General features: G+C 47.5%; 1 protein-coding gene across 3 annotated transcripts in view; it reads left to right on the forward strand.

The window, feature by feature from the left end:
• Positions 1–14,390, forward strand: part of LOC119453152 (uncharacterized) — an 86,099-nt gene that overhangs the window by 17,395 nt on the left and 54,314 nt on the right. For all 3 annotated transcript variants that reach the window (XM_037715161.2, XM_049667602.1, XM_049667601.1), the window contains 6 exons: positions 1,335–1,478; positions 2,028–2,194; positions 6,791–6,871; positions 8,529–8,831; positions 9,623–9,698; positions 12,743–12,887. In XM_037715161.2, the coding sequence (XP_037571089.1) occupies positions 1,335–1,478; positions 2,028–2,194; positions 6,791–6,871; positions 8,529–8,831; positions 9,623–9,698; positions 12,743–12,887 (916 nt within the window). The remainder of the gene's footprint in view (positions 1–1,334; positions 1,479–2,027; positions 2,195–6,790; positions 6,872–8,528; positions 8,832–9,622; positions 9,699–12,742; positions 12,888–14,390) is intronic.

The raw sequence follows: 14,390 nt of genomic DNA on the forward strand, positions 1-14,390 counted from the left end.
CAGCTTCGCGTGCTGTGTTACTCTTCACTGATCGGCTGGCCGGTTCACTTGGAATCATCTCTGTACCACTACGCGACATGCCAACAAGGAGCTCCAGTGTAACACAGCAACCACTGAGGCGGATCCATTCTGCCACGACCAAGCACAGGTCTGCATTCACCGCGGCGGGTACAATGTCATGACTGATGCAACCAATCGATCAGCGCCACCATCTACTTACACCCTCCTCCTCCTTTTTACACCTTCTGCACATTCCTTCCTACTGTTCCCAGTCCAAAGACAAAGCAGCGAAACCCATCTTTTGCTGCTCAAAGAGAGCTTCGCTTTAATATGCTCTTAGATACCTAGTTTTGCATGCATGTTAAAGATCCCACATATTCAAAATCAGTCCAGAGCCCCCCTCACCCCTCTATGGTGATTCTTATAGCCTGCGTGTTGCTTGGAAAAGCAGTGAAGCAATAATAAAGTGGACATTAGGCCTAGCAAGCGTCTAGCCAAAATAGAATATCAATTAAAACGAAAATACTATGGCAACACCATTTTGAAGTTATGCCAACACCATTTGAAACTTAATGGCTATGGCGTTCAGCTGCTAAGCTGGAGGTCGCAGGTTCAATCTTGGCAACTGTGGCCACATTTCGATGGAGGCAAAAGGCACAAACGCTTGTGTTTACTTAGATTTAGGTTGCACGTGAAACAACACCAGGTGGTCAAAAATTAATTCTGAGTCTGCCACTATGGCGTGCCTCATAATCAAGATTCTGGCATGCAAAATTTCAGAATGTAAAGAATTATATTTCCATACCAACCAGCTGCGACATCATGTATTTTGGCGGTGTCTGCTCGAGTCTAGTTAATTTTTTCACAGGTATAAATAGGACTGTGTTGTATTCTGAAAAAGCCAAGGACTGAACTTAAGTTTGGGTAGCATTTACTGTACCACGATAACCTAAATACGACAAGATAGCTATTAAATTCATGACGTCACTCTGATGTACAGGTGCTGTGGTACTGGCGCAAAGTTAAAAAAAAATTACAGTTTGGGCTTCATTTTCTGTTCTAGATGATGAGCTAAACAAGAACAAGATGAAAGCAGGAGGCAACATTTCGACAAGTGGACTTGTCTTTGAAAAAGTCGACTTGTCTGACAAGTCCACTTGTTGAAACGTTGGCTCCTGTTTTCATCTTTCTCTCGTTTTGCTGGTCGTCTTGAATTTCCGTCTACCACATTCCCAGTGTTTTCTCTTATCTTTTGTTCTAGTAGGTTTAGCGCTCCTCTTTAGTGACCCTTGAAGCCCTGCGAATCGGTCAATCTCTCTCCCTCTCTCCCCCAGCCTGGCGGAGCAGGTGCGGCCGAAAGCGGAGAAAGAGCTCCAGACGCTCACGGCTTTCTGTCAGGAGCGGGGCTTCCGAGACCAGCTGCAGCTGTGGGACGTGCCCTACTGGCGACGAAAGCAGCGTCAAGCCCTGCTGGCCAGGTGGGAACCGGCTTAACCTGGTGTCACTGTGCAGCTGGCTGTGTTTTTAGAACAGCACCCTACTCCTCCGCTGTCTTAAACTGAGAGTTTTCAATATGGTGTAGAGTTTCTCGCAGAACCCATGACTTCAGGTCTGACATAACTTCTGCACCTCTTCTACAATTCAGTGCGACCACTGTGTTCTCAGAGTTGTACTGTTATCGCCCAATCTGAGCACGTAATCAGTTCAAAGCTTCCAGCTCATTCGAAAGCATTCACGGTGCTAGACGCATGTCATTGACAAAACTTCTGCATCGTGTGTAAGTAGCGGAGAGCTTCTTCAGTTTCAACTCATTGACAGCTACTGTGCTTGTCACAGTCATCACTGCCGAGCTAATCCTTGTTCTTGCGGGCACAAGCTTGCCCAGTAAAAGTGTTTTACTGTTTTTCTCGCCCTATGAACTGTTCTGCCGTCGCCTCTTTCATACACCGCATGACAATACTGTAGCTTGCATTTGGATGCATGGTTTACACCCGGAATTCTTACGAAGTTGACTGCGGTGCACGCAGGTTCGATGAAGCAGCGGTGCGGGAGTACTTCCCGCTGCCTGCTGTGCTGGAGAGCCTCTGGCAGGTGCTGCACGACCTGCTAGGCATTACTGTCAGGGAGTCGTCGCAGCTGGCAGCCAAGGCCTGGCACTCTGACGTGCGGGCTTATGAAATCCTGCAACCATCAGGTAGGCGTGCCGGGGGCGCGTGTTGCCAGGGATGCTTATTTGGGGATGCTGTAATGTTTTACCTGGCGTGCCATATTTTAAAGTGACAGCTTTAAGGGCCCCGTTACGCAGAAAGCAGAGCGTTGCCGGCGTTGACTGTGCTGCCCGCATGTGCTGCTCGTTTCCTTCCAGCACCACCAGATGACGCTCGCATCTATAAGCATCTCCCAAGTTTTCCACAGGTGCAATCCGCACTAAATAGTCTACAAATTTAAGAACAAATTGAAAGTGCAGCTAATATGCGAATGGTGCTTCCAGGTGCAGCTTTGCGGCAGCGTGTTGTCGCGTTGGTGTGAAGTGTAAATTATGCACAAAATGTTGCCTTTGGGTGCAGCTTCATGGCAGCGCACTCTTGCGTTGGGTTGAAATGTAGATTATGCACAAAATGTTGCTTTCAAGTGCTCCTTTAAGGCAGTGCATCCTGCACTTGTGCTAAGCTGCGTCGCGCTTCAAAACAAAGCAGCAATTGAAGCAGTACTGACTGGACGTAAAAATAAAAAAAAGAGAAGATTGCTTCTAGGGGCCTTGCATCGTGCCTGTTGCCAGGTTAGTTTCATAACGATCTTTAGCCTTGTTAGATGCTGTTATTTGTGCGAGTAATGTGCATGTTTTTCTTTCTCTTCCATTTCTTTAGAGGTGCAGGTTGTACGGAGGGTGGTTATAATTATGCAGTGGCGAATGACATGCTCAAAGATGCAATAATTTACATGCTGATGCTGCAACATATGCTGCCAGAGGGACATCACAATGGACGACTCCAGACCTCTTGTGACCCTATAGCGTGCAATCAAATCTCGGCACGGTTTGGGCATATTATTTTTCAAGCTTTTGGTAAGACTGCACATATAAAATGGAGCTAAATGTCAGCAGATGCAATGATACTGTGCTAGACGTGGCAGCTTCTATCCAACCTGGAAACACAGATGGATAAAATTAAGCAGTGGGTGATCTCCCTTCCACTTTGAAGCAGTGAAAGGAAGGTATTCACGGGAATCTGGTGAGAAGAGCACAATTCCATCTAATGGTCAACTTAGTATGGAGGTAGTATGCAGAAGTTGCCTCCAGGTGTGGCTTCATGGCAGCATATTCTCATATTGTTCCATCAAATCCCTAGGGCTACCTTTTTTTTTTTTTTTTACCTACACTGGCTACAAGAGTGTCGCTAGTGAAGAAAGTTGCCATCTTATTTTTTTTTTTATTGGTATAGAAAAAATGTAGCGCTTCCCACCTACACGAAGCCATTCTTTATAGCAGTAGTGTAGCATGAGAATTACACTTTCTGCACTGTGGTTTTGCTGAGTGTAGGCTGCAGACGACAGACAAACAGCCTGGCATTGAACAACGTGTGACGTCATTTTGTCTGTGACTGTCAGTGCTGATGCAGTGACAGTAATGAATGTTCGCTGCAGGGTCAGCAGCGAAGTGCTGGCGTGACCGTGTGTGACAGAAATCCAAGAAGATAAAGTTATCCTACTCACGGATGGTGCAGGCTGTTTCAGACTCCGCGTTGTATTACATGCATAAACAAGCAGTCCTCGTGTGCGGTGCATTAGCGATCTATTTCCTAGTTCGTCTAGATTTGTTGCCGAAAGGAAGCTCGTACATTGGCATTTAGTTTCAGGCAAAGGAATATACCCCGCCAGTAAGTGCGAAGTCCGGCTCTTTTCGGTTGCTTATGGAGAAGATGACGCGAAGTTAATGATGGAACAGGTGTATTGATAAAAAAAATGTGGTTGATCCCTCTTATATAGGAATCGGTATAGAACACGAAAGTGAAATGTGTCTTCACAGAAGTAGTGTAATGTTTATTGCACATTGATATATAATGTCTATTGGTGTTTTGTGGCTAAAGCGCCCTTAGGCGTTGATGCACCCACGCTGACGCCTGGTGGCACGTCTCCTCCATCACGACTACCAACGTCGATGACCATGAGCAACCGTCGTGCATATGGAAGCTGCACTACGCTGCACACGCTAGCACAACGCGAAAGACGAAGCACGTAACTGACACACTAATACAACGCGCAAGACAAAGCACGTAACTGAATCGTCACCGAGTCAAATCAGCGCGTACAGCGCGTCGTAATTGCAGCCTCCGCGATCAACTTCAGAAACATTTTCAGAGCTAATTGCGGAGGCCACGCTCCGCTGTGCTGAGTACGGTGAACGCCACTACCAACGCCACCTAGGTGGCGTTGGTAGTGCTTCTTGATGCCAGCGTCCCTTCGAATGCTGGCATCGAGGCGTCGTAGTGGTGAGACCACCGAAGCGTTCACTGTCGGTGCGCGTTAGTGTCATAATGCAGTACTTCTCTTTTCTGCTCGTAGGCGGCGGCACCGCCCCGAACAAGAGCGCGGGTACACGGAGGAGTGTTAGATATATAAGGCGCGTCTGTGTAGCTCTCTGCAAATGCGTTTGTGGCGCAATGGGTTAAACGCTCGGCGATCTATCGTCGCGGACCGAGAGGTCGTGGGTTCGATTCCCAAATTTTGCATGTTTGTGGAACTTTTTCTTCTGGTTTCTTTCTTTGTATTATGTTCTATGACGTATTTCCGTGACGGAAATACGTCAGTGAAGTCTTGGTGGACCCCGGCATAAAACACTTTCGTGTTAAAATTCCTATATGTTGATCCCATGTCATGTTTCCCCGAGAAATGACTAGGTTAAAAAGAAAAAGTCCATGAACTGGTTTGTTGCGCAGGCATATTTGAGCGCGCGGTTTTTTTCCTTTGGTAACTCGAGAGTGGAACCATTTAGATGTGAGTGTTGCCAGTGTTGCCCCAGACATGCTTTCCCCACCTTTACGTGATGTATGTTTTTTCAGTTGCTTGTTTCAACTACAGTCAAAGCTCATTATAATGCATTCGTATCTGATGCAAAAATAGCTTCGTTACATCGGATCTTCGTTATAAGCATATATTTGTTGCACTGATATCAGTGAGAATGTTCTAGACTTGCTTCGTTATATCCGTGTGCATTATATTGAGGTTTGACTATATTTGAGTTACCGTATGCATAATGAACGCACTTTCTTCCCCCAAGGACCAATGTGGGTGCACTTATTGTGCGGGGTAAATTCTATGGGAACCTTTTCGAAAAAGCAAAAATTGAGGAGTAAGACGGTAAAGATTTGAACAGTGCATTAGATAACATTAGCTAGCATTAGATAACCGTTCTGCACTTGGACTCTCCCGTGCGCCGCGCTCAGGCCGCGCATGGCGCACGCACTCTTTTTTACATCAGAGTCAAGTCCGCAAACTGCGTAAAGTTACTGTTGCAGAGAGCCAGCTGCGGTTTCTTTCTCTCTCGAGTCTTTGAGGCGCGTTTGCGCCGTCACTGGCGGCAAGCATGCAGTGAGAACAGGTTGAGCGTTATCACCGTCGCTCTTTCGATTAGGTCCCAAGCGACTGGGATAACGCACAGCCTGTTCTTACCGCGTGCTTGCTGCCAGTGTTCTCTCGTCATGGCTTTGCCATCATTTTCTCCATCGTGAAACCCACCGCCTCTGCTAGTGTGCCGCCACGGCATGTTTGCTGCTAACGTGGATGTGCAGCCAACATTAGTTAGCTGTAGAAATTTGTTTACGTGATCTCAGTGTTTCTCATGTGGCATCATTATTAAGTATTTCTAACTCAGCGACGGGCATAAAGATTAAAGGGCCCTGAACCACTTTTTATCGAAGTGGAGGAAGACATTTGAAGTGAAAATAGCCTATTTCAGAATCACTTTGCCGCAAAAAGTACTTCAATGCGTTCAGCTGAAGCGGAGTTATCGGCAATCAAACACGGCCTCCATTGTGCTCCCCTTCCTCCTCCAATGCCTTGCACTGCGAAATATATGGCGGAGACGTCACCGTGACATCCGAAACGTCACCGTGGCACGCAGTTCAATTTTGCGATTTGGTGCTTACGTCGCGCTAAACGTAAGCCAAACACGGCTGTCCTCAGAGAGCCGCAGTGGCGGCATCCTGCGGCATCCACTCAAGGCGGCATCCTGCGGCGGCCGCGGTGTAGGCGACCGCTGCGACCAATAGCACCGCGTATTGGAGTGTGCTTTACTACGAAATAAAGCACACAGAAAAGAGCGAGGATCATGGGGTATTTGAAACGAGAGCATTTGAGGAAAAGGTGACTTCGCGCTCCGCTTGCGAGCTCCACGGACTGCGTACGACAGCAGAGCTTGGCTGAGATGTTCACAACAGCGTATGCTACCCGCGGACTATGTTATTTCACCAAGCCCGAGCGGTGGTTCAGGGCCCCTTTAAGTGTGCTTGTTCCAAACACGTGTGCTAGAGCAAAAGATTCTGGTCTCTCCGAAAAACTACAGCACGGCCCGTTCAGTCGGGGGACTGCACAGTAGCAAAGTTTGGGGTGCGATTATCATGCGGGGGGAAAAGAAAAATCCAAATTTTCAGGAGCAAAGTTGTTGGTGCGTTTATTATGCGAGTGCTTCCATTACACGAGTATATACGGTATTTTACCACTCTACTGTACTGCCACCTCAGGCTATGTAGGTTCCTGCATAAATAATTTTTCTAACTTGGCTGTGTTCTTCCAGGCGAGGTGGCTGGCAGCTTCTTCCTGGATCCTTATGCACGGGCAGGCAAGCACATGGGAAGTTGGACAGAGCCAGCCAGGGGTGAGTGGGGTTTGGCACACTTGGCGAGCGTTCTGCTGCCCTTACTTTGGGTGCTTGGTCACATTCAGGTAGTAGGACACATGCCTTGTTATCATTTGTAAGCGCAAGTGCTTACTGTCTTATGCACATCAACTGTTTTTGCAGTGGCGGTGTACTTGTCTACTTAGCGAAACCTATCTTTGCACTTGTCACCCGATTGTTGTTTAAAGACGGAGAAGGTTTAACGAAAAATCTCGGCCAGGTGTACGTGCCTGCAATCTTCTCCTGAACGTAGGGAGCATTGTCATTGCCTGAAGGGACAAGAAATCCTGGCAGGACACACGGCAACTACTGCTGCTGACAGCAGCATGAACATTGTTACTATTATTTCAGGGAAACATATGTAAACACACAAGCGTATGAGAAGGCTAGGAATACTTTCCTGGAAGGGACATCATGCCCACTCACTTGAAGCGGCCCTGAAACGCTTTTTATTGAAGTCGAGAAATGCATTTGAAGTTGAAATAGACTATTTCATGAATACATTGCAGCAAAAGTTACTTCACTGCGTTCAGTAAAAGCGGAGTCAAAGGTCACCTTTGACCCCCTTTGCAGTGCTCCTGCTCCTTCCTCAATGCCTTGCATTGTGAAGGCTACGGCGGAGCAGGCCGATGCCCCCAACGCTCTGCCTACTGAGCGTGCACCGTGGCACGCAGTTCAAATTTGATTTGGGATGTTTAGGTAGACGTTACTACTTCTGATTTTGGCTCCTACGACGCACCAAAACACACGGACTAAGTACGTGCAACAGAAACGATAGTCAGATCCCATAGTCGAAGATACATCACGGAGAATTATTGCTGCATGCCAAAACTACGCCCTAAAGAGTGAAAAATTAACAGGAACTACACTAAAAGATGCTGCATTCTTTGAGGCTCATCTCGTTCTACAACAACAATAATCAATCTCGTGTGCACTGCCTTTATTTACCACTGTGTGCTCGCAACTTTCCTGTCACGAACGCTACAGCATGCTTAGATGCACATGCTCGTTCCTGACCGGATGCGCTGCAGCATCGAAGAAGCAAGAAGCACGCAAATTTAATGATTATTGCTGTGGGACAAGATAAAGCCCTAAGAGTAAATTTTTTAAAGTAATGCCTCAAAAGGTGTAAAGTGCAGTTTCGACACACTAGACACCTCTGTGCTGGATATGAAGCCCTGCTTGGCAGCACTCTAAAAAAAAAAAAAAAAATGTTTACACCCTTTTGGGGTGTACCTTGCCCCCAAATAATAATCATCAGCTGTCTTGCCTGCGTTTAATTTTTTTGAAAACTGCGCTCTCTACTTTCCTGTCTAAAATGCTACGTCACACTGATAACATGCATGCCGTTCAGGACCTGAAAGTACGGGGCTTGTAGCATTAAAGAATGGAAAGGCATGCAAGATAGACAATGATTATTGTTTGAGGGCCAGATAAACCCCAAAGTGTGCAAACTTTTCTTACAGTGAGCCTGCCAGTTACATCTTGGACACTCATTTCATGCTTCTGCAGGGTGCAGCACCCCTTCTGGGCAGCCTGCCAGTGACACTCTAGACACCTCTTTGACACCTCTGCAGCGCCTTATTGGGCAGCCCACCAGTGACACCCTTGACACTTCTTTGACGTCTCACTGCAGGGCGCAGTGTCCTGTTGGGCAGCCTACCAGTGGCCAACGTGGTGCTGAGCATGCCGGGCCCGCCTGTGGCCGGTCTGTCATACGGGGAGCTGGGCCTCTTGGTGGGCCAGGTGGGCCACGTGCTGCAGCAGTGCCTGAGCCGGTCGGTGCACAGCCATCTGTCGGGCAGCCGGGGCCTCGAGTGGGACCGGGTGCAGGTCTGCAGCAATGTACTGCGCCTCCTCTTTCTGGGGCAGCACCAGTTCGCCACACGCCTGGCTGCCCAGCCTCTGTCCACCGAGATGCACGACGCCCTGAAGGCAGGTACGGCACTCGGGTTACTGCAGCTGCTACACTAGTGAATTATGTCTTGTGTTGAGGCATTAGGAAAGAAGAGTGCTATAAATGTGGATGCTAACATAATCGCCTGGTTTGGCTCCAGTGCTGTGGCCGTGTTATGAACAGTTTGATCAGTGGTTCCCAAGCTTTTGACTGTGACAGACCAGTTAACCAACTGGCAGGTTACACAGGAATTTGCTTAGGAATATATTTTTTTTTCTCACATAAATATTTTGCAGCCAATTTGGGTGCCTTGTACAGTGGAACCTCGTAGATACAATTCCATTTCGTACGATTTACCGGCGCTAACGTTCGTGATGGAGAACACAAAAAATAACCCACTACAGTTATTACACTTCTATGTTATTAGTTAATATGGCCCCGGAAAACACGATCTTTCGGCAGCAATGTTCAGTACATCGCCTAACTGCAATCGTGTAATATGTTTTACAGCTGCTAGACCCTATGTGAACAAAAAAAAGGCCCGAGTCACGTGCAATCGGGAGCAGCAGGCACCCGCCACGGCAGCTTCTCGCAGTACTCGCCCGCCCGTGTCGTGTGAAAATGCCAGCACACACTCAGTTTGTCTGAAACAACTCTTGGAAAACATAGGCTGACTCAGAGTCGGCAGCTGTAAAACAATTCTCGGCTGTTGAGCAAGAAAGTGTGCTAGTGGTTGACAAGTGGAATTTCTTTTAAGTTGTGAAATGAGACGCGTAATGTTCCAACTGACTTCCATGCCTCTTTGCTCCATGTGGCTTCCTTGCCTTTGGCAGCTGACAGGCACATGGCGGCCTGGGACCTCTGCTGGCAGCTGTACTACTCCAAGTTGGACCTGGAACTGCACTCCCGGTGAGTGCAATCCACTTCAGTCCGATTCAGGACTGGCTCAAGCCAATGCAGCTCCATTATGGATTTTTTAGAGCAACTCTAAAGCGCCTGTTCCTGCGGTGAGCGGCGATGGTGGCATAACCGAGCAAACGAGCACGGCGAACGATGAAAGCAAACGCAGAGCCCAGCGGGGCATGAAAGACGCGAGGAAAAATGTGACAGTTTCGCCCTAAGGGCGAAGCAATGAATGCGATAGCAACACAGCAATGTCATATGAAGTAAGGTGAGCGGCTTTGGTAGCAATATTAATTGTAGTAAACATGAGCTGATTAAGTAAGCAGGTGTGCTGCGGCATAAGTAGACCGACATGAAGAGAGACTGGATGACTACGAGAAGGCGCGTGTGAAATGGTGGTGTTGATGAGAAGCGCTTCCCGTGGGCAGCGCGTGCGAAGGGACACACCTGTAGTGCTGCACTGCCGATCCGGACAGCATTGCATGTGTAGCGTGCGTTGGAAAATGTGGCCCGACTATTACTAACTGAATGAACAAGCGTGGTGTGAGCGCGCACAAACACGAATAGATCACACTGAATGACTGCAGACAACGACTGTCAAAACACTGGCAGCGAGCACATACGCCGCCGCGGGCGAAGGTACGTGCGGTCTATCGCTTCAACGGAAACTGAGCGGCGAATGCACGGCACATGCAGGTCAGAGCCGTGTGGAGATAAGAGATGGTGCGGGCGAGCGAGCTACGAGCGCGGTTGTTGGCAGAGTAGAAGTGCGCCCCCCCCCCCGCTCCCTCCGGCGCTGGCTTCCCGCTTCCTTGCTTGCGCGTGGGTGATTGAGTGCATTCGCTCTCCGTGATAGCGCGCGTCCCCGCACGCTTCCGCTCGGGCATACGACGCGCGGCGAAGATTTTATCTATAGGGAACCTCACGGCGACGATGACGGCGACGGCAGAAATCCGGTTGAAGTGTCCATATAATTACTATCGCAATAATAAAGTGGAGAGGAGACTGCAGCGGAACCATGAAGCAGAAAACGAAGGAGGGTATGGCGAAAGCGTGACAAGAAAAGCGTAGTGAGGCGACGATGGCTATGAGACGGCTCCAGAGTAGCGCATGTCATCTGGTAGGTCTGTCGGCAGCGGCTGCTGTGAATCGCGCCCGCAGCATCACCCACGCGCTGGCTCTCGCGATCACCACATTAGCGTGGCAGTCATGCCACACTTCACTCCGTTTGCAACATGTCACACGAGACAGATGGTCTGCGCCAGCCTATAATATATCGCGAAATGAAAACACATATAGAGCTGCGCTCAAATTTCGCATTAGAAAGTATCGTAATTGTCGGTGAAAGTTTTTCTTCCTTAATCTTGCTTGCTTTTCTTCCCAAACGTTCAGTAATATTGTTTATCGTTGCAGCTAATTTGTGTACTTATTCACTTTGAAATGGTGTTTGTCACTTTTGTTCTCAACATTATAGCAGTGTAACCTCCCTAATAATGTCTTTTTGCTTGCATAGGCACTTGTAATGAATAAATAAATTATGGTGAAACTGTTGGCCAATTAGATGTTTTGACTGAGAGATCAGTAAGTAGTTATATCTAATACTCAATAACCAACCTTACATCTAACGAAACTGATATTGCACAAGATACGAGGTTTGTACAGTTAAACCTCGATTTAACTGAAGCCAGTGAAATCGGCAATTTGCTTCGTTGTATCGAAATTTTTGTATACTGAAATTCGACCTTTTATGCAAATAAGTACAGTCACTGATGAATATTTCTTACGCGGAAGGGGACGCAATATTTTACCGATTATTGGGCAATCGTAACAAGCGAATTTCAATGAGAAACAGGTTCATTTGTTGAATTTAAGAGTCGGCAAGGAAAGATACAGTTTCGTGCCGTGCCGACAATATCTTCACATTGGCGGTACAAAGCGAAGTCATCCACGCTTTTGTGTCCACTCCGCCCCCACGGCTGATAGTGTCGCCAGGCGTAGGACAAGGCTGTCGGAAAAAGCGCCGGCAGTGGGGAGCGAATGCTTTGTCTGCCTCTCTCTCCAATGCCTCTCTGAAACTCAAGATTACGCAACCTCCAGTGCTAAACTCCTGGGAAGACAGCGCACATGATGCCACACCATCTCGGTACGGCCAGTCTCTGCACACTCAGCAGATTACCTCTAAAATGTGGCGCTAGCAGCGTATGCGCTCAGGAGCATTGACAGCTATGCGAAGCCAGGGCCATGCTAGAAAAGAAGACGTGCAGCTATCTGTCCCTTACTTCCCTCGCCCCGCTCGCAAGCTTGATTGCGTTACGGTAAGCTCGCTGCCCTCTTCCCTTTCCCCTTGCTCACGTGGGAAAACAGCACTCATTAAGCCACCATCCTTCTCAGCTAACACTCGCATGCTTTGTCTCTCACCCAAAGCATACAGCACCCAGGGCCGCGATAGCATCTTATTGCACTTCGACTTTATACAAAACATGACTCTGCTCAGCTTCGATGGTGCTCACGGGCACGCGGCGCGCCACTTTGAGAGGTGCGTTTGCAAGCAGCCGCTTGTAATTCATCTGCATCCAAGGAAGTCTCCATTTATTGTCTCAGTATTCCTTCGCAGTGGCAGTGAGATTGTGTTTCATTTAAATCATGTATAAACACACTTCGTTATATTAACGTTCTAAATACATGGTGTTCTATGAACAAGGAGTTATAAAAGGTTTAAATGCTTTGTTATATTGAGAATTTTGTTATATCGAGGTTTAACTGTACACCAAAGGGGGTTAAATCAAGATTTCAAATGCACGTGTTTCCGTGGCAATATTAAAAGGGAATTACTTCACCATGTCCATTAGTTTGATGCAACACATTCTGTTATAACAAGGTTTGATTGTAGGCACCACACGTTGCCAGTGGTCAGAGGTCCAGGTCGACGGGTCCCTCTAATGAAGCCATTGGGTCAAATTTGCGCATAAGCTCGAATGCTGGTTCCAGGAAAGAACAAGACTTACAGGGTGCGCCTCCTGATGCAAATTTTTGTCGGCGCAACTTTGCAGGCGCGACTTCTGGCGGGACCTGAGTCGAAGCCTGTGGCCGCAGTTCTTGCCAGTGGCGAGCGATACACTTGCCGAGGGACGCCTCTGCTCGCTGGACAGTTTCCTCACAGCTCCAGCCGCCCAGTTCTGCCCCCTCTGGGCTCAGGTTAGTTTTTATGTTTTATAGGTGGTTTCGCACACAAAGTAATAGCAGGCAGCCTGCAGTCCCAAGAAACTTCTGGTCACGTGCCTTATCAGTCTACTATGTCATAACAAAAGCATGTTTTTAAGCTGCTTCGATGTGGAGAAAGTGTCTTTTTACGTTTTCCTATAAAAGAAAGCTGCATAATACCTAAAAAATAACATGTAAAATTGTAATTATGTACAGGTTAAATGCGTTTTAATCCGTGGGCTTTTAACACACTCCTGCTACTAGCCTTTGTCTTTATTTTGCCTGCTAAACTTAGCAGGCTATGTCAATGTGCAAAACTGGAAGACATCCAGGGCCTATATTTGTAAACAGCGTATATTGTATATTTGTCTACAGACAGATGTGCATGACTAGCAGTAGCAGAGCATGTCATGTACATACTGCCACGACGATCATCTTTGGCAAACGTTGCAGCTCTGTGCACCGCGGGGAAGCCAGAAATTAAAAAAAATTATACCTCCCTTCCACTCCGTGAAGATGGTCAGCGAAGCTGTGTTAGTTGCACCGAGTGTTACACCATGTGCACGTGTTGCACGTGATGCAATTGCATAAACACAAGTAAACACAGATGTACAACACAAACTTATATTCTATTGAAACGTTGCGAGGCAAGAAGAGGCAGCAACTTCCGACCCTACTCTACGAGTGTCCAGTTCTGTGGTGGAAACCTGCCGAGCGGCCGCCAGCGGCATGAACTGCAGTCATGGACATCGCGTGCGTTCGGCGCGAATGTGGGGAAACGCTGACGGCGTCAGCAGCAGCTATGCGAATTGCTCGTTATTCAAAAGGCGCGCTGCACATTATACCCATCGCCTTGGTAGCGCACCCAGGATCTCTGCCAGGGGTGGGTTGAATTGTTGTGTGTGTGTGGGGGGGGGGGGGAACAAGCACTTTGCATAATATGCATTTTCCTTAAACAATCGTTAAAAAAACCATTAAATCAATCAGTGTCGAATCAAACAGCTGCCGTAGTCTCTGCTCTAATAGGGAGGAGACAGAGAGGGATTCTTTGGAAATGAGAGCAAATTCGGAATGCACGGTAGCTGCATCTCGAAAGCCAGGCAAGTTGAGGCGACATATTCCCATTATTCATGGATTCTCTGATTTCATCCTTAGTCTTTCCCTGTGAATCAAATAAACGAAGAAGAAAACAATAGCTCGTTTCGAGTATTCTGCGATACCTCTGGGACATTTGTGACCATTATAAATGAATCGAAAAAAATTTAATGTCAGACAGTTTGCCTTAGTTTAATGTCAGTACTAATTTTAATTTCTTCACGGGGAATTGTCAAAAAATGCACTTTTTGCCTAAGTTTGCGAGTGTGAAGACGATTGTGCGTCTCACATCTTAGTTGCTGCACAAGAAAAAAAAAGGGGTCAAACTACATGGCAGCGCCTTGAAGACGAAAATTGCATCTTTTTTCCGCCTAGAGCTGCTTCAGTGGTATTCAATGCAAA

This window comes from Dermacentor silvarum, chromosome 5 (genome assembly GCF_013339745.2).
Source record: "Dermacentor silvarum isolate Dsil-2018 chromosome 5, BIME_Dsil_1.4, whole genome shotgun sequence".
NCBI classification, from domain to species: domain Eukaryota; kingdom Metazoa; phylum Arthropoda; class Arachnida; order Ixodida; family Ixodidae; genus Dermacentor; species Dermacentor silvarum.